This window comes from Chionomys nivalis, chromosome 22, assembly GCF_950005125.1.
Source record: "Chionomys nivalis chromosome 22, mChiNiv1.1, whole genome shotgun sequence".
In the NCBI taxonomy this organism is placed as follows: domain Eukaryota; kingdom Metazoa; phylum Chordata; class Mammalia; order Rodentia; family Cricetidae; genus Chionomys; species Chionomys nivalis.
Genome location: NC_080107.1, coordinates 36872296 through 36891355, shown reverse-complemented (window position 1 = coordinate 36891355; position 19060 = coordinate 36872296). Strand labels below are relative to the sequence as shown.

The 19060-nt window shown below is 37.3% G+C and overlaps 1 protein-coding gene across 6 annotated transcripts in view; it reads right to left on the bottom strand.

Moving 5' to 3' along the window:
• The window catches only part of Lrp1b (LDL receptor related protein 1B), a 1777797-nt gene that overhangs the window by 37343 nt on the left and 1721394 nt on the right, over positions 1 to 19060 (bottom strand). For all 6 annotated transcript variants that reach the window (XM_057755646.1, XM_057755649.1, XM_057755650.1 and 3 more), the window contains exon 84: positions 13245 to 13406. In XM_057755646.1, coding sequence (XP_057611629.1) covers positions 13245 to 13406 — 162 coding nt within the window. The remainder of the gene's footprint in view (positions 1 to 13244; positions 13407 to 19060) is intronic.

Genomic DNA, 19060 nt, shown 5'->3' with positions numbered 1-19060 from the left:
TATCCCTAGACCAATAGAACATTTGGTGAGACGATAAAACATCAAAGAAAAGCTGAGCAGGATTGGCTGATGCTTTATCGGTGGAAAATGACACAGAAATATCATCTTCCTGAATTCTATTTGCGTGCTAAACAAACCCCCTCCAGACTTAAATGTTCCCATCTAATCTACGCTCGGGTTTTAAAGCATCTTCCTTTTAAAGCATTACAGTTTTCTTCATGACTTTTATACTTCTTGAACATTCAAAGTTCAACAAAAAGCACTGAATAAACTTTTAATATCACCTTAGAATTATTATACTTCATTCTGACTACTAGGCAAGGCAAGTTCGGGCTTTCTATCCTTTACTGCTTAGGATCTTAGATGGCTGGGGTCGTCATTCTTGTGAATTCCCTGGAATTTCTCTAGAGCCAGGATTCCTTTTTTGTTGTTTTTGTTTGTTTGTTTGTTTTTTTCGAGACAAGGCTTCTCTGTAGCTTTTGTGCCTGTCCTGGAACTAACTAGGTCTTGTAGACTAGGCTGGCCTCAAGCTCACAGAGGTCCGCCTGCCTCCCGAGTGCTGGGATTAAAGGTGTGCGCCGCCACCACCACCCAGGGCTAGAGAGCCAGGTTGCTTGCTAACCCCATAATGGCTCCCGCGATCAAAATATCTCTTTCACTCTCATCTCTGTCCTTCCTCAATCTTGACTATCCTGTTCCCTCAATGAATATCTTAAATATCAACAAAGAGCCTTCATCTAGGCGGAGACCCATATCAGAGCACTGGACTGCGCTGCCAAAGTCCAATAAGAGTGGAAGGAATGAGAATATGAGCAAAGAGATCAAGACCATGATGGGTTCACCCACTGAAACAGTCTATCTGAGCTAATGGAAATTCATCAACTCCAGCAGGGCTGGCAAGGAACAAGCATAGGAGCAAACTAGTCCCTCTGAATGTGGTTGACAGTTGCATGGCTGAGGCAGACTGAGGGGCCACTGGCAGTGACACCAGGATTTATCCCTACTGCTTGTACTGGCTTTTTGGGGAACCTATTATCTTTGGATGGATACCTTGCTCAGCCTAAATATAGTAGGGAGGGCCTTGGACCTTCCACAAAGCAATGTGCCTTACCCTCTCTGAGGATTAAATGGGGTGGGAGTGTGTGTGGAGGGAGTGGGAACTTGGATTGGTACGTACAATGAAAATAGATAGCTTGTTTTCTTTCTTAAAAAGATAAAAAAATAAAATTAAAGAAGAAAAAAGGTAAAAATAAAAAAATTTATTATGCTTCAATAACTTGAAAAGCAGACAACTCTATATGGGTTCAATTTAAAATGTTTAATTATATTACAAAATGTAAATAATTAATTAAACATATCACAGAATTGGTATTTGGAGGCAGAAATTTATTTTTAGTTATTTAACTGTTAATAATGTTAATGAGATTAGTTAGGATAAAAATATAATTCACAAACCTCAACCTGCTACATGACCACAATGGTAAATGACGACTAAAATATTTCTTTCTCTAGCTTTTGTGTATGCATATTTGTGTAGCCCCTTATTAAATTAGACAGAATGTGAAATTATTGACAGACTTATTATATATTAATGAAAGCTGGATTTACGTGTACTTATTACTCTTGTTGTTGTTTTAAATTAAAGATACACTTTGGATTTATTATTTAATCCCATAAGTATAGTTTTGGACTAAATATAAAAACAGAAGCATTTTCAAAATTTTAGAACTTGGAATTCTTTTTTTTTTTTTTTTTTTTTTTTTTTTTTTTTTTTTTGGTTTTTCGAGACAGGGTTTCTCTGTAGTTTTTGGAGCCTGTCCTGGAACTAGCTCTGTAGACCAGGCTGGTCTCGAACTCACAGAGATCCGCCTGCCTCTGCCTCCCGAGTGCTGGGATTAAAGGCGTGCGCCACCACCGCCCGGCTAGAACTTGGAATTCTGAACACTAAGTGGGAACTGGGATCTTTTCGCTGTGGTGCAATTTGTGACCTATTCAGGGCATACAGCATACCTTGTTCTCCTTGTCATATGTATGTCATGCATTTCACATGATTGGTTTCATAGTATAAAGCTGAAACCAAAGAGGGTCAGAAAAGTGTTTGTTCATGATTAATTGGTACAATAAATTGGTATTAGCCTAACAGTTTAGTAAAAAAAAATCCAACTTGCATTTTACTAAGATAACCACTTTCTGCGTCTAATACAGGCACACTGTGTACCTTTCCTGGAGATAGTCAAAAGACAGAAAGATTACTTCATTTTTCACATTCTTAGGCCTTGAAAGCCAAGATATGGGAGTGTTCAAAAGCAGAGCTGCTCTCTGCACTGTAGTTAGAAAGCTGTTTTTCAAATCCAATTCTGCTGCCTTCCACTTTTCTTGTGGCTTACAGAATCTGAGAACTGCATTCTCTGCATCTTAGTTATCATTCCTTCAGTAGTAGATGAGATAGATGATAGATAGGTAGATAGATAGATAGATAGATAGATAGATAGATAGATAGATAGATAGATAGATAGATAGATAGATAGGGATAGACAAACAGGCTGTTCAATGAAATCAGGTACACCTCATATTTGACAAAGAAGCCAGAAACACACACTGGAAAGAAGACAGCATCTTTAAACAACTGAGCTGTTTATAGTGGATATCTGCACATAGAAGACTTCATAACATCAAAGTTTTCTCAGAATTTATGTTCAGCCACCTGATCCTTGCACTAGTGAACTGGTTCTCAGCCTTCCTAATTCTGTGATCCTTTTAATATCGTCAGTCCCTCATGTTACGGTGAACCCAACCATAAAATTATTTTCATTGCTACATCATATCTGTAATTTTGCCATTGTTATAACTTGTAATGTAAATAGCTGATATACGAGGTATCTGATATGCATCCCCTATAAAAGGGTTGTTTGCTCCCCAATGTGGTTGTGATCCATAGGTTCAGAATCAGTGCACTAATGGCTTTCTGTTCTTAAGGTCTCATACCTGGAATGTATGTGATCCAATGAAATGGTCCACAGCAGGTGGGACTATTTTTAGCTATTGTTTTAAGCACCAATAACATGAAAATATCATTGACCATTTCTGGTATTATTTATTATTTAACTTTGATGTTTTAATTGTTATATTATGTGTTATATATTTTTGTATAATTTAAAATACATATTTTATAGTTATAGTGATACTTTTGTATTCATTAGAGTTAATTTCAATGCAAACTTTTAATTAGTTGCTGTTTCTGTTGTATTCATTATTTTGCTCATTATATAACAATAGATAAAGGAGGAAATTCCTTTCTATGGCATAAAACACTAAAATTCAAACTATGAGCTGAAAATTTGGGAAATTCATTTGAGTATGTCATACTGACTTCAATTTTTTCCATTCTTATATAAAATTATTTTAATTACTGTCTTTAATATAAAACTTTGAGCAGCTTGGTACTTATCAATGTATGTTCTAGTATATATTTTATGACTCTTAGTTTATTGTCAGGAATCATGCAGTGAGATTTCAGTTGAGAAAGCAGAAGGCTGACCCACCTAAATGAATGCATTCTGATGGAGATAAACTCAGATTTGCAAGGTGCTGCCTATATCTTTTGTATATTGGCTGTTCTTATAGTAGATCTCTTCTGAAACCATAAGCACTCTCCTTTCGTGAAAGATTCAGCAGAGTAGGGATTATTGGACACAATTCTTTCCCATATACTAGTATATTGGGTCAACCCCCAACACTCTGCGGGGCCTCCAATGGGAAATTTAGTCACGTGGCCAGAAACCTCTGTCCCCACAGTCATATCTCTGTTCTGTTCCTTGAGATAAATTAGATATCACCTCTCCCTTCAACTATCTCAGAACATGAAGTCAGGAAAGGAGTCTTCATATAGATCACATTTGGGACCTTCAAAGACAAAGGGACATCCAAGCTCAGAGAATTGCTTCTGCTTTGCATTTAAATATAAACTGGAAATTTCAGAATAGAAGAATAAAGAAACTAATGCCAGAAAGTATGTAGTGGAGAGTTTATTTTGCCCTCAGATCTAAGTCCCGTGTTTGCTGTAAGTCTTCTCTGGAACACTGAAAGAGATACTAAGGCTGGCTCAAAGAGGTCCCCAATATCTGTAATTATACCTCTAAGAGTTAAATATGAAGATTATGATATTAGTTTTGAGAGAAGTATTCTATTTTGCTACTGTTTAAATTATTTGAAGGTTTATGGTACAAAACCTGTTTTCCAAGCTTGTTAGTTGACATTTCACATGAAATATATTAAGTTTGGTTCAAATTTGAGTTTAAAATATTATTTTATTTTGAAAGAAAAGAATATGAATTATGGGATTTTGCTAAAACAATTTTTTTTTTGCGAGAAAAGGCTTAGGTAAATATTTTTGTTTAATGTGTTCCTGTGCCTCACAGGATTTATGTCCTGTGTTATTTGCAAATACCCAATTCCTTTGGCAGATAATTGCATGTGAGTACACATGGTTTACTTAATTACAAGCCCAGATTTGGTTGGAATCACTGCTTCTACTAATTACCAGCAGAGATTTTAAAATATGGGTTGCTCTGAAGAATGAATGACCAGTGTTTATCAATATATGTAATTGAGAAGGCTATGTTATTTCTGTGGCAGATTTCACTCACTCTTCATCCAAGTGGGGCTAGTCTATATTTCATTGTCACATGTAGCTTTTCGAGAATTTTTGTTGTTGTTGGAAACGAGGATTAACATATGTACTGGTATTAATATGACACGAGACTATAAGCGTGAGCCCTCTCACGTGAATGTGAAACATAAAGAAAGTTGGTAAGGTTAGTGTCCAAACATGAAGTGAACTTTCCAGAGAAGAAAATGTCTGCACTCAGAAGCCTGAATTTCTCAGAGATACTGTAATTGACGAGCTGCTATTGCTCTGGCAAATAATTGTCTGTCATGTTCCTGAGAACAATTCCAATTAAACCAGTGGATCACATGCAAAAAGAAGACGACAACGTAGTGGCGGGGCTTGTTGAAAAGGCTTGATGGGAAACGGAGTGGATGAGTTGAAAAGGATTACAGATCCTTGTATATGAAACCGTAAAAGATTTTAAATGGGGAAACAAGCAAAAGAGAGTATTCAGATTCAGATTTTTGGAATTATTTGATAATACTGCTAAAATTACAAGTGTAAAATGTATGGAATAGAGATAAAGATTTGCTGGAAGGGCTAGAGAAACAACCCGATGGGTAGAATGTTTTCTTTGATATGTAGTACCCACATGAAAAGGAGACATTTCATACTGATAAACTCAGCACTGGAGACGAGATGTCAGGCAGATCTCCAGGACTCAAAAGCAATCCAGACTGGATTTCCCTCTCAGTCGCAGGGCAGTGGAAGACATTGTCTCTAAAACAGCAACCAACCATAAATGGCAACTGGGGGGAGAAAAGGGGGCTGGCTCCTGAAGTTTACATCTAGTCTCTGTGCATCTGCACTCACACATGCCCACACAAACACATACATACGAATATACATACACACATGCACACACAGACACAATAGATAACTCACAATTTTGCTATCATAATTTGATAATTCTATAAAATATTAGCAAACTTCTAAACATTGTCATGCGAATTTAATTCTGATTATGTAGTGATTTTCAATGTATGATTTGAACGGTAGTATTGGAGTATTTGCCTCACTTCAATATGAAAGAGGTATTCTCTTTGAATGACCACTTACAGAATGCTCTTTCTTTTGAAAGTCTGGATATGAAAGTATGTCATTGTCTTGACATTTATGATAACCCATGCAATTTTGGTTGGTTAAGACACGTTTCATGTACTACAAACTGGTCTTGAATTGGCTATATCTAAGGATGGCCTTAAGTTGTTGATCCTCCTGTTTCTGCTCCCTGAGTGCTTGGATTAGAAACATGTCTTTCATATTCTAGGCAAAACTCTGCCCTCTGTGCTATATACTCAACCTCCCATGTGTTTTTATTATATACTAATTGAATAAACTGGTTTTAATAATTAAAATATGTGTTAACTCGCATACAACTTACCCTCTTTTGGAAATAGTTGCCCGTTGTTCCATTAAATTACGTTATGTAAATACATACTGAAATATTTTCTTCTTATTTTTATGTTCTTAATGGGTAAACTACATTATACTAAAATATTGCCATGATTTTAGTCATTCTGTTAATCTCAGCCATATTTAACTCTATTTTTATAACCCTGAGATTCTTTTAAATGATCTAATACAAAAGTATTAAGACTATAGTTCCATTAGCTGACCCTTCTGTCATCGTTCTTTATTATGATTAACTAAAAATAATATATTTATAACCTTTAATTTGAATCTATCTTAGTCTTTACATTTTTTTTTTGTTTTGTTTTTGCTTTTCTTCAAGATGGGGTTTCTCTGTAGCTTTGGAACCTGTCCTGGAAGTAACTCTTGTAGACGAGGCTGGCCTCAAGCTCACAGAAATCTGCCTACTGCTTAGTGAGTACTGGGATTAAAGGCGTGCACCAGCATCTTCTGTCTACAAGAGTAGCAGTGGAGATAATTTAATGTTTGGGGGCCATTACAATATGGGGAACTGGATTAAAAGGCAATAGTGTTAGGATGTTGAGAACTACTGACCTGAAGTAATACAGTATTTACTTTTGTGGATCTCACTGTGAAAAGTGGCAGCCAGCAATGCTGAGAGGAGAGCGAGCACCTCTTTATGAAAGATGCGAATCTTAAAGATCTTGTATGGAAAATTTCCTTAGAACCTTGCTCTTCCTTGAAGTGAAATTTTACCAGAACACAGAAAATACCTGCTCTCAGCAGGCTGGACACAGTAATATTAGCTTTGGTGGTGTTCTACACATAGCTAGAGATGTTCCAGACACCAGATCTTGTGACGGAGTAAATGAATGCAGAAAGATTATAAAAATATATACAGCTTTAATAAGGAAATAGACTTACAGGACCACAGGTTCCCGCGGAGAACAGGAAAAGCAGAACAAAAGGGGCTGCTGGGGTCACGCCCGTCAGATTTATCAGTAAACATTAGCCCGAGGCGAACACGCCCCCAATGGGTGGGGCTATATCCCTACAAGCTCTGAGCATGCTCATGAACACTGAAGAAACCGTCTGTGTACAAACTCACAGATTTTCTGAGAGACCTGATCTTTTCCTATTCATTAAAGTTAGAGATACCATCTCTGTGCACATTCATTCAGGTTCCAGCCACTGACCCTCTATCAAGACTAGATGTCACTTCTAGTGAGGCAGTCAAAAATATGAATAGCGACAATACAATTGAAAAGTGCAGAACAGAGGGACCAAGTTCCCAGGCCAATGGAAAGCTAGAACGACAGGGTACCGAATTAGACAGCCAACCAAGAACATAGTGAAAACCCAAGTAAAGAAGAAAGGGCATAGACAGCTGGAGGAGGGATTGCCACAGAAGCAATGGCCGTGTTTTAAAGTTAGAAAGAGAACACCAGGGACATGTTTGCTAATGCAGACTGAATCCAGAGCATGAGTAAATGAAGGTGCTGCTTTCTTCTAGTCAAGAGAAAAAGAACTTCAAGACACCAGGTAGACTGTGCTCTAGAACTTATACCACTGCAACTCTGACTGCTGTGTAGAACCTGAAAATGTGACAGACCTGGAAGTTCTTCGTGACTGTAGGGCCATTCGACTTCCTGCACCAATGGTGTTCCACTTATGGTCTCAGTTTCCATTTGTCTTTGTAATAATAAGCAACAGCTAAAAATATTCTTTCATTTTTTTTGTATTTCTCTATTTAGACTTACTTTCAGCTTAATAACTCAAATTTAAAAATCCTATTTTTTTTTCACAAAGTAGAAATTTGGAAGACCAGCTTACTATATGCCACTGTATGGACAGGGCATCAGATGGCAAGATACTGTATAAAAAGAAGCCCAATTTGGGAGTCATACAATTTTCAGATTTTACTCTCTCTAACAAAGAATATAAGAAAAAAAAAATCTCTGGATCTAAGTTTGGAGACTTGGAAAATATGCATTCATTTCAAAGGTACTCTGGGCACTGGCATAAATTTCGTGTCTCTTAATGCCTTGGCATGTAAGTGTGTGATTGCTGCAGTGAACACTCTGCAAATGTCAGTTCCCCACAGTCCTTCACAAGACTTCCCCTCCTTTCTTCCTTACATGCTGTCCCTCATGTTCCCTTTCATCTGACGCCCTTCTCTTCAGGGCCCCTCAGATACCACTTGTGGGAAGAAAGACTTACAACGGATCTTGGGCTCTTTCTGTGAGTAGGGTTAACACAGCCCCGTGCTTCATGAAACTCTTCCATGGCGTCTTACTTCCTTTCCTGAACACCACAACAGATTCTAAGCTGGCAGTAGGAAATAGCCGACACAACTCTTCACACAGCCTAACATTAGAGGGGCACCACGTGAACTTATCCACTGACCACAGCACAATACTTCATTGAAGACCAGTGCTAAACATAATCTAGTTACAGCAACACAGTAGACTCATGTCCACAGCTCAGACGTTGCTCAAAAATTACTTTAAAACTATCCTTCTAACATCAAAGATATTATAACTTTGCCTTATTTTTAGGTCTTTCAATGCTGCAATCTAAACTTCTTTTGCTTGGAAACCTTAGCCTTTAAAAGTTGAGCGACACAGCTCTTCACGTCTGTATCAATGTATCGGAAGGAGCCATGCACATGGTCTTCGAATGTCATTGAGAGCAGCAGGCATAATGGACTGCTCTGCCCTAGTGCTACTGTCCTTTAGTTAAAATCAACCTCAGATAGTGTTGACTTCACAAATGACAGCTTGATTTACATGCACAATGTTATGCTTATTTGCTTTGATTGATAGCGGGAATCCTGGCTCTAGACATATATGAAAATTCAGCTCTATTTATTCTTAAGCAAATAACTTAAATAACATTACATTTTAGCTTTGTTACTTTATATTTTCCCTAAATTATTACTACTAAAATTAATTTGCATTCAGTCCTCTGAAATGTACCTTGCTGCTGAAGGTGTGAGATGTTTTAACTCAGCACAGCTAAGAAGTGATGTTTTACCTCCCACTAATAGCCTATAATTAGGTTCCATAATGAGCCATTCTGTCATTCCTCCATTTACTGGTGGGAGTGTTGTATATGCCAGAGACACTTTTGACAAAACACTGGGTCCACTGAACTTTGCTGACTCACACTGATGGGTTCCGAATCTATTACAATTCCTTGGATGCTGAATTTGTCATTTTAATGGCAAAGCCTGAGAACAGCATCAATGTTCTCAAGGATGTTAGCTGACATCTTGATCAACAACTCCTGGGGTCTAATTCTGCCTGCTTCAGGACCCTGGGCAACTTATTTAACCTCTGTCTGAGGATTAATTGGTTAATTTAAATAAGTGTTTTGCAGTAAAAGGCGGGAAGCACTCTGACTGCTAATAGTATGGATAAAATCATAACACAGCCTGGTAAAGCAGCGGGCTGCCACACACTGTGATTCTATTAAGTTGTCAATTAAGATGCAAGCTAACTGAATTTGTTCTTCGGAAGAATTCAAAAGTCTGTAATGATGGCTATATAGCATTTTTAAGGCAGTTCAAAGAGAATCAAGAATTTATTTGATTTAAAACTAAAAAAATCTTAGAGTATAATGCATCAATTGGTACAAGGTAATGAATAAAGTAAAGATTTTAAAAACTGAACTCAAATGGAGTGTGGTGGGACATGCCTATAGTCTGAGCAGTCTGAAAATAGTATGGAGGATTAACATCCTATAACACCTTCAAGGTCATTCTTGATTTAATATATGAGCTTGGGTCAGTTTGGAATATATAAGATACATTAAAACAAAATAACAAGAACACCATACAGACATACATAACAACTATGGATTATCCACATATAGAAAGACATTTTTTATATAATATGTTGATTGTCTTTTAATTAACTTTTTCATCCACTTTCATTTAGATATGCTATCTGTGAAATTACTATTTATTTGTTTGTTTATCAGCTCTTGCTGCAAGGATGATTTAAAAAAAAAACTTCACATCTGAAGAAGATACAATAAACAAAATAACAGTAAACAAAAAAGAGGAGACACAAAAAAAAGAGTTGAAATAAAGAGGTGGATTTCAATTCAAACTAAAGAGGAAGTGAATGCTTTGAAAAGCTCACTAGCAAGCACTAGATATAGTCTCAATGCTAGAGAAGTTGCTTTTAGATGGAGAATCGCCATGGTTGTGGCCCAACGAGATTAAGAAGAGAGTTATAAACTCGGCATCTTGTGAGAGACAGCAGCTGGAATTTCCCTTCATTTCCTAGAAGTCATTACAGATTTTATGAATTGTTGAACAAAAAGTAAAAAATAATTAGTGCCTTCAGAGGAAGCAGTTACACTGGCATCCTCTGCTGTGCTTGATGGGAGAGGAATGGGGTAGTGAGGATATGGATGAGATTACGTGAGCATAACTGGATTGTACTTTCGTGTGATTGCTGTCCTGGGACATACAACAGTTAAATGACAGTAGGCCCACTGTAGTGACATCTATATAGGAGAAGAAAGGAACTTTTAGGAAGGAAATGGAGAACAACTGTTAACCATTTTCTTACTGTGGCACATATGGTCCCACTGTAATACATGAGGCAGGATAATTACATCAAGTAAAGTAGCTTAGGCAGCTTGGTTCTGTGCCTCCTTCATTGGCCAGAGACGTGAGGTATGCTTTGTTAACATTAAGTAAATCTAAGGGTTGGGTCCTGAAAGCTGATTGTCTGGTTCTGATCATGCCTCTAACTTAAAATAAACATGAGTGCCACCCAAAAGACTCTGTGGGCAGCATTAGTGCTGTATTCTTGAAATCATTATTAAATAATAGTAATACCTAGTACATTTTAGTGCTGTGGGATTATCTGTTTGCACACAGTGAATATATGTGCATTAGTTAATAATAAAGCTATTTTGGCCTATAACAAGGCAGAATAAAGCCAAGCTGAAAAGTCAAATGGAGATACAGGGAGGGACTAAGGGGAAGACTCAGAGATGTGAGTGAATTGCCAGTAAAGCAAGATATGCCGAAGAACAGGAAAAGTCACAAAACCATGTGACAAAATGTAGATTAGCAGAAATGGGTTTATTGATTGTAAGAGCTAGTTAGTATTAAGCCTGAGTTATTTGCCAAACATTCTGTAATTAATATATACATTTGTGTGATTATTGGGAACCAAGAGGCTGGGAGACAAAAGCAAAGTTCTGCCTCTGTTTATACTGTAGAACAAAGAGAATCATAGAATGAACATGAGAAAAACAATTATCTGAGTACATGTAGATATAAAAATTTCAATGAATGTGTTTAAAATAAAATGAAATTTTGTTTTACATAAAATATACCAATGTGACTGTCATTTGATAATGTACATCAGTGGCAAAGAGAGGAAGTAAGAATATTGTTTAGTAATTCAACAAAAAAACTGGTCCTAGCAGCTTGAATGGTTGAATGAGAATAGAATCAATGAGCAGGGTCCACATTCTGGTTGTGCTTTAAAGATAAAGAAAGGATATGAAAGTCTCTGAAGCATCACCAAAGATTTCAAGGTTTTGGACTGAGTAATGAATGTTCCTTGCTAAAGGAACAAAGGAAAGATAGTGTGAGAATTCAAGATGAGGAATGTTAGGGTACCTGAGATATAAGATTAATTATCCCAAAAAATTGAGTGGCACATGCCTTTAATCCCAGCACTCAGGAGGCAGAGGCAGGCGGATCTCTGGGAGTTAGAGGCCAGCCTGGTCTACAAGAGTTAGTTCTGGGATAGGCACCAAAGCTACAGAGAAACCCTGTCTCGTAAAAAATGAAAACAAGACCTGAAACTTAGAGTAAGGATTTATCCAGATATATAGATTTAGAGTCATCATTTATGTGCTGCGAAAACCCTTCAGATTGCTGGATGATGGCAGCACACGCCTTTAATTCTAGCACTTGGGAGGCAGAGGCAGGCGGATCTCTGTATTTGAGGCCAGCCATGTCTACAACAGCCAGTTCTAGGATGGGTTCCAAAGCTACAGAGAAACCCTTTCTCGAAAAACCAAAACAGAAAGAAAAAAAAAAAAAGACAACCCTAAAGAGAAGTTATGTAAAGTCATCTAGATATTCATTGCCAAATTTATTTGTACATATGAAACATGAAACATTTAAAAATAATTAAATATGATGTACTCAGAATAGAAAAATGATGCTTTAAAAACATTATTTTGAGAAGTCATTGGGTTTATTGTGAATTGTGAGAAGCTGAATAGGAATCATTAATATTTGGAAATAAAGGAAGTGGAGATGAGGGTAGTACTTTCAGTCAGAACAGTGTTTGCACTGGAGTTAAGCAACCAAGAAAGCCATAGTTAATTGGACCATCTTCATAAGCAAAGATGCAACAAAAAATATAAATGGGAAGAGAGAAGAATACTGCCTACTAAGATGAGGGAAGAATATGTCTTTAGAAAAAGAGGTCAATAAATTTGTGAAAACTATTGTAAAACAGGAATTGAGACTTGACCCCTGGACATAGCAAAATCATCAACTTGAGTCTCCTAAGAGCTGTTTCTACAGTACAGTAAAGATAGAAACTTGGCAGAAATGAAGGCAATGGAGAAACATAGACAGAGGAATATGACAACGAAGATATTTTTGAAAGAATGCTGCTACCAGATAAAAGAGAAGATGAACACCGGGAAATAAAGTTGTGACTAACAGATACTGGCAAGGGAAGTCTGGAGTTTGTGTTTTTCGGAGAGATCTGGCTAGAGAGAGAAACGTCTAGAAAGCTGGAGAAAGGATTCTGGTTCTGCCCAGGCAGCTGATGTTGAGACAAGCAGGACCACCTTTGGATTTTCTCTAAATGCAGCCCTTTGTGCCACCCTAGAAAGGTGGGGGATGGGAAAGGATGATGATCCTTATGGGTTACCAGGAGAAGAAAGAAGTAGGGAGTTCAGTATGCAAATATGGGAATGGTGATAATAATGGACCTTTGAACTTAGCCTGGGAAAGAAAACAAAAATATCTCTTAGAAAAGGAGAGAGAAAATGTAAAACTAATTGAAGCTTAAGTAACAGTATGAACCGGAAAATATAGGGTGTGGCTAAAATGATGCGAGCAGAGAGCCCAGGTGTGAACCATGGTGGCACTTAATGCAAACAACGACACATGCTGCTGGCAAGCTGAGGGGGACACTTAACTTACAGTACTGGCATCTGTCTCCAGTGTAGTCTGCGTGGCAGTGGCAGTAAGGCTGGTTCCCTGCAGTCACCACACAGCTCCCGCCATTGTGACAAGAATCTTCACACACTGGCTTGCCGCAGTTGGGCCCAGTAAAGCCCAGGGCACAGATACAGGTGGGTCTTCCTATTGGAATAAAACAAGCAAAGGCATGCTGTCAGTGGAGAAAAAGTAGGACACCAGGTTCCTGGGAAAGGTCTGTCTACAATTTGTACTGTGACTTTATTATACCAAGAGCCTTTCAATTTCAATCAGCCTGTATATCCACGGAAGCATAAACTGAACATACCTGACATTCAGTTGGGTCATATCATGGAATGTTTATGAATAGCTGTACTTGTACACTGTTCTTTTTTTATCATGTGTATCTAATTTTTTCAATTATTTTTTCTCAACTCATGTAGTGTTAGATATGTTATTTTTGTTATAAAATTCAAATAATCATAATTTGTTCGTATGCACCACTACTGTTGACTGTGCAATAAGGATCAGAAGACACATGCTTCAAGAAGATGTTTTAATGAGTTTAAAAGAGAAATATCATGTATAATGGTTACATCTATTAACAACATATTTTATTTAACTCAAATAAACATCCTAATGTTTAGTACTAAACATTATGCATCCACTGGGACATTTGTATCCACTGGGTTATAATGTGTCTAAACTTGATATTTTCACTTGTTAAACAAATTACTGGTAGCCTACTAAAAAATGAATGATTTAGCAGTTTAATGTGAGTATCACATAGCGGAATATTCCCTGGATCATCTTTGCATATTTTCCCTCACTCTTTTGTTGGAAAATAATTTATCATCATAGCAAACATTCCTGTATGCTTTCCATGTTGCATAAAGAAGTAGTATGTCTCTGCCTGGTCTGTCTGTCACTAAGCATGAACTGCAGTGGCAGACACAGTGAGAAGGAAAGAATCTGTAGAAAACACATGGATATGAACACACAAGTATAAATGGCAACAAGGGATTCAGTCACAGGGTTCAAACAGGGCTCACAAACACTCATCTGACAGCATAAAGGATGTCTGTACCATCAGAGCCTTCATCATTGATAATCTCAGGACAAATAAAATTCCCTGAGAAGTATATGAAATAAGGCTTATTAAGACTTTAAATATGATAATGATCCAACTGTTTTCTATATTGTAATTGATTATATTCAAAGGGTGGCACATAGTTTTCATGGTTTTATTTCTTTCTGTATGGTAGAATTTCCAGGAAAATGCATCTAGGAGTTCTCAACTATATGATCCTGGATCAAGAGCAGTATGATGACAAGATCACTGGATTTCAGTATGAATATGGAATTTTACATATTCTACCTTTAGAGAGAAGCTACCAGAGGAGGTCAGTGGCTGCTGAAAGAGTAAGTTGCTTCCAGAAGTAAACTCTCAAGTTAGTAGCCTATATTTAAAGAAGTATTTGGAAGGAGCAAAATATTAAAGAATGAATAAACTTCTACAATGTTTTAAGTGATTTGAAAGAATGCTCCATCTTTTAAAAACACTAAAAGAATACTGGAAATTCAATCCAGATAAAGAAAGTCATACTTATTTTTATAGTGAATAGCACCACTTTAAAATAAATTATTTATAAATGATGTCTGGTGGTAGATGAATGTCTGTCAATGCTCAAAAAAAGGGATGAGGGCTATATATTATTATAGTTGAGCCCGTTAATGATTTTTTGTTTCCAAAAATGATTTACTAAATAATAGCAGAAGGTTTCTTTACAGTGGTAGCAAACTTTTCATTCTGTATCGATTGTCAATATGAAAAGAAAATATTTCATCTGGCAAATTAGTGTGAAAATAAAGACAGAAAAAGAAAACAAATCGAGGTGTAAAGTGAAGAAACTGATGAGGTTCTAATACAGCAACTACAGAAAACAAAAGTATGTCAGAAAATGAATTATTTCATTGTTTTACATCAGTTCATGCATGGCTTAAAAAGAAATAACTCATGTCAAGAGCAATGCAGCTGAGACACCGCCTAAGAGCAGCAGTGGACAAGGTACAAAAACAAAAGGGCGTTAGAGCAATAGGGAACATAAGAAATCCAATACAAATACTAAAGATAGTGAATTTTTATTTAATTGTCTAGATTTTTTTTTTTGGTCTTCTAGGCAGCATTTTCCCAAACATTACAGGCTATAGCCATTTCTCCTGGTTTCCCTTGAGAACTTGAGAGCAAGCCTGTATTGCTGTAGCCCCCATATGTTTGAGATATTTGACAAGGAGAAATCCAGTAGTTACTGAATTTGAAGCTTAATTTATACTGGTTAGCCTTCATAGTGCAGAAAAAAACTACATATACTATGAGGCCTATGGAAACTTCAATAGTATTACCCAGCTGTGAACATGGAAAACAATGACAACTGACCTGGCAAGAGATACTCATGCTACAAAAAGAAAAGAAAATGAAAATAGTGGCATGAAGTTATGGAAACAATCGGCCACTTTCTGAATCAATTTAAACCTATCCCACACAAGATGGAACCCAGGTCTGGTACCAGTAACTGGACCCAAAACATTAGAGCCTAGGTTATAGGCTCTAGTGGAAAACAGAACCAAGAGCTTTTTTTGTTGTTGCTGTTAAATGTGCAAAGTAATAAACTGTCCCCTGAGTTCTTTTCTTATTTCTATAGATTAGTTCATCTCTCAACTCCAGAGAAGCTTTTTGTTTTTACAGTAGATAGTGATTAACAGGGAGAACCATAACTGATCAACATGCAGTAAATAAGAGACTGTGGAGTGTTCTCAGTTTTAAATGGGACATTGAAATCACAGTCATGCTCAATTTCCTTAGCGATCAGGGAAATGCAAATCAAGACAACTTTAAAATGCCATCTTACACCTGTCAGAATGGCTAAGATAAAAACCAGCAATGATAGCCTTTGCTGGAGAGGCTGTGGAGAAAGGGGTACACTCATCCATTGCTGGTGGGAATGCAAACTTGTGCAACCACTTTGGAAAGCAGTGTGGCGATTTCTCAGGAAATTAGGGATCAATCTACCCCTGGACCCAGCAATACCACTCTTGGGAATATACCCAAGTGATGCCCTATCATACAACAAAAGTATATGCTCAACTATGTTCATAGCAGCATTGTTTGTAATAGCTCGAAACTGGAAACAACCTAGATGCCCTTCAATGGAAGAATGGATGAAGAAAGTATGAGACAATTGGGATGTTCTATTGGGAACTCACCAAGGCCAGCTGGCCTGGGTCTGAAAAAGCATGGGATAAAACCGGACTCACTGAACATAGGGGCCAATGAGGACTACTGAGAATTCAAGAACAATGACAATGGGTTTTTGATCCTACTGCACATACTGGCTTTGTGGGAGCCTAGGCTGTTTGGATGCTCACCTTACTAGACCTGGATGGAGGTGGGTGGTCCTTGGACTTCCCACAGGACAGGGAACCCTGATTGCTCTTAGGGCTGATTAGGGAGGGGGACTTGATTGAGGGAGGGGGAGGGAAATGGGAGGTGATGGCGGGGAGGAGGCAGAAATCTTTAATAAATAAATAAATAGATAAATAATTTTTTTTAAAAAAATCAATAAAGCCGGGCGGTGGTGGCGCACGCCTTTAATCCCAGCACTCGGGAGGCAGAGGCAGGCGGATCTCTGTGAGTTCGAGACCAGCCTGGTCTACAAAGGGAGTTCCAGGACAGGCTCCAAAGCTACAGAGAAACCCTGTCTCGAAAAACCAAAAAAAAAAAAAAAAAAAAAAAAATCAATAAAAAAAGATTTCTTAAAAAAAAAGAAAAAAAGAAATCACAATCTTCCCGTCAAGACTCAGATGATTATAGAAAACACACTAAGTAAAGGAGAGTATGTGTTTCTAATGAAATAACATTTGTCAGTTATGAAATCTGTGATTGCACATATGAACCCACAACTGAGACCACATGTCTAAGATTTCTATTCATATCTACAAGGTTAAGCTAATCAAATTCCCAACATGGATTTCAGCAGCTCTGCCCTGTCTGCGAATCCATTAATAACTGATGACTGCTTCAAGAGGGACTAGTTTCCTTCAGGGATGCAAGTTCTCAGAGGCTACCCACACTCTTGTAGATGATCCCACACCCAGGTATGTCCAGGCAGCAGTTCAAAGACTCGGAGAGCACATGACAAGAAGTTGTAAAAGAAAAGTGATGGGAGGGAGGAGCAGAGGGATTGAAGGGGAGTGAATTATATCAAACACATTTCCTATAGCCGTGAATATTAAATAAATATGTTTAAAATAATGAAAGAAGCAAATGACACAGATTTGAAAGAAGCAGGGATCCACACATGTGAAGAGTAATCCCTCCATGAAAGCCACTCGGAGAAGGAAAAAAATGGTTTTGGAGCTTTCTTATATACCATGGATGCTTTAAAATAAGAGCAGGTGTCCAAGCTGTCTCCAGGTACCAAAAGCTGTACAACACTTAGATTCTAATTCAGTTATTTTCAGAAAAATTACCTTTTCTTCCCTTGAAGAAAAGATTTCTTTCTGATAAAAACAAACCTTCATATCCCATGGAGTACTATCTGACAGGCAACCAAGAGCAACTGCAAGAACTTGTATTATACTGAAGTTCTCTGGACTCCCACAACCAACTCGAAGCTGTGATTTTTGTTCGATAGAATATGGCTTTTTGGAGAGCACTATTCCCTGTGCAGAGGGAGTCCAATTAAACTAAAGCTTCTAAAATTGCACGTTTCTCATGGCTTTCTCAAGTACCCCAATGTTGCTATTTATCTTACCCCACTCTCTTTTGTGTTAATGTCATAACCCTCCTCACTTAACACTCTCCCTGATTTTCTCATTTCTGACGTCACAGAATCTATTTTCTAGCATTCTCCTCTCTAGAGTCCTTTTCATTTAAATTGCACAATTCAAACTGTATCTCATTGCTTTATATTCACATTCATTTTGGTTGTTTTTAATAAGCCCTGTTACATTTTATCCAGTTTTAAGCTCTGCAAGCCTAAAAACTAATTTCAGTATTAGTAGTATTTGGATTTTATCTAAATTTATAAATCCTTTTGCTTTATTCCACTAAATCAGTTTTGTCCATACCCTGGTTGACTTTCATGTAATGCTATATATCTAACTAACACCTGTGAAAATATAGAAATTCTACCTTAAGGAACAAATAGTCTTGAAAATAATACTAAATGCAAATATAGCTGCTAATTCCATAAATATCTTATGAGATACCAATAGTAGGTGAAGAGTTTCATAGACTACCCTCTGTTTTCATATGAAAGAATAATTGATTAATATTATGCCTTATCCTAATTTCCATTTATTTTTCAAGGCAAGTTTTGTCTTAAACTCATCATCCTATGAACAGATCATGGAAACAAACTAGTATATGGTGTAGAAGGTCTTTCTGTTTATATGTTGCTTTCATTGGTTGAATAAAAAACTGCTTTGGCCTAGTTGATAAGACAGAACTTAGGTAGGCGGAGTATAGAGAACTGAATGCTGGTAAGAAGAGCAGAGTGGCGGACTCCATGGTTCTCCTGCCTGAGATGGAGGCTGGTTAGAATCTTTCCCGGTAAGCCATGACCTCGTGATGATATACAGATTATTAAAAATGGGTTAAATCAAGATGTGAGAGGTAGCCAATAAGTGACTAGAGATAATGGGCCAGGCAGTGATTTAATTAATGCAATTTCTTTGTGGTTATTTTGGGTGTAAGCTAGCCGGGTGGCTGGGAGGACAAGCAGCCCACTATTCCTATTACAAGTATATCCTTTTTG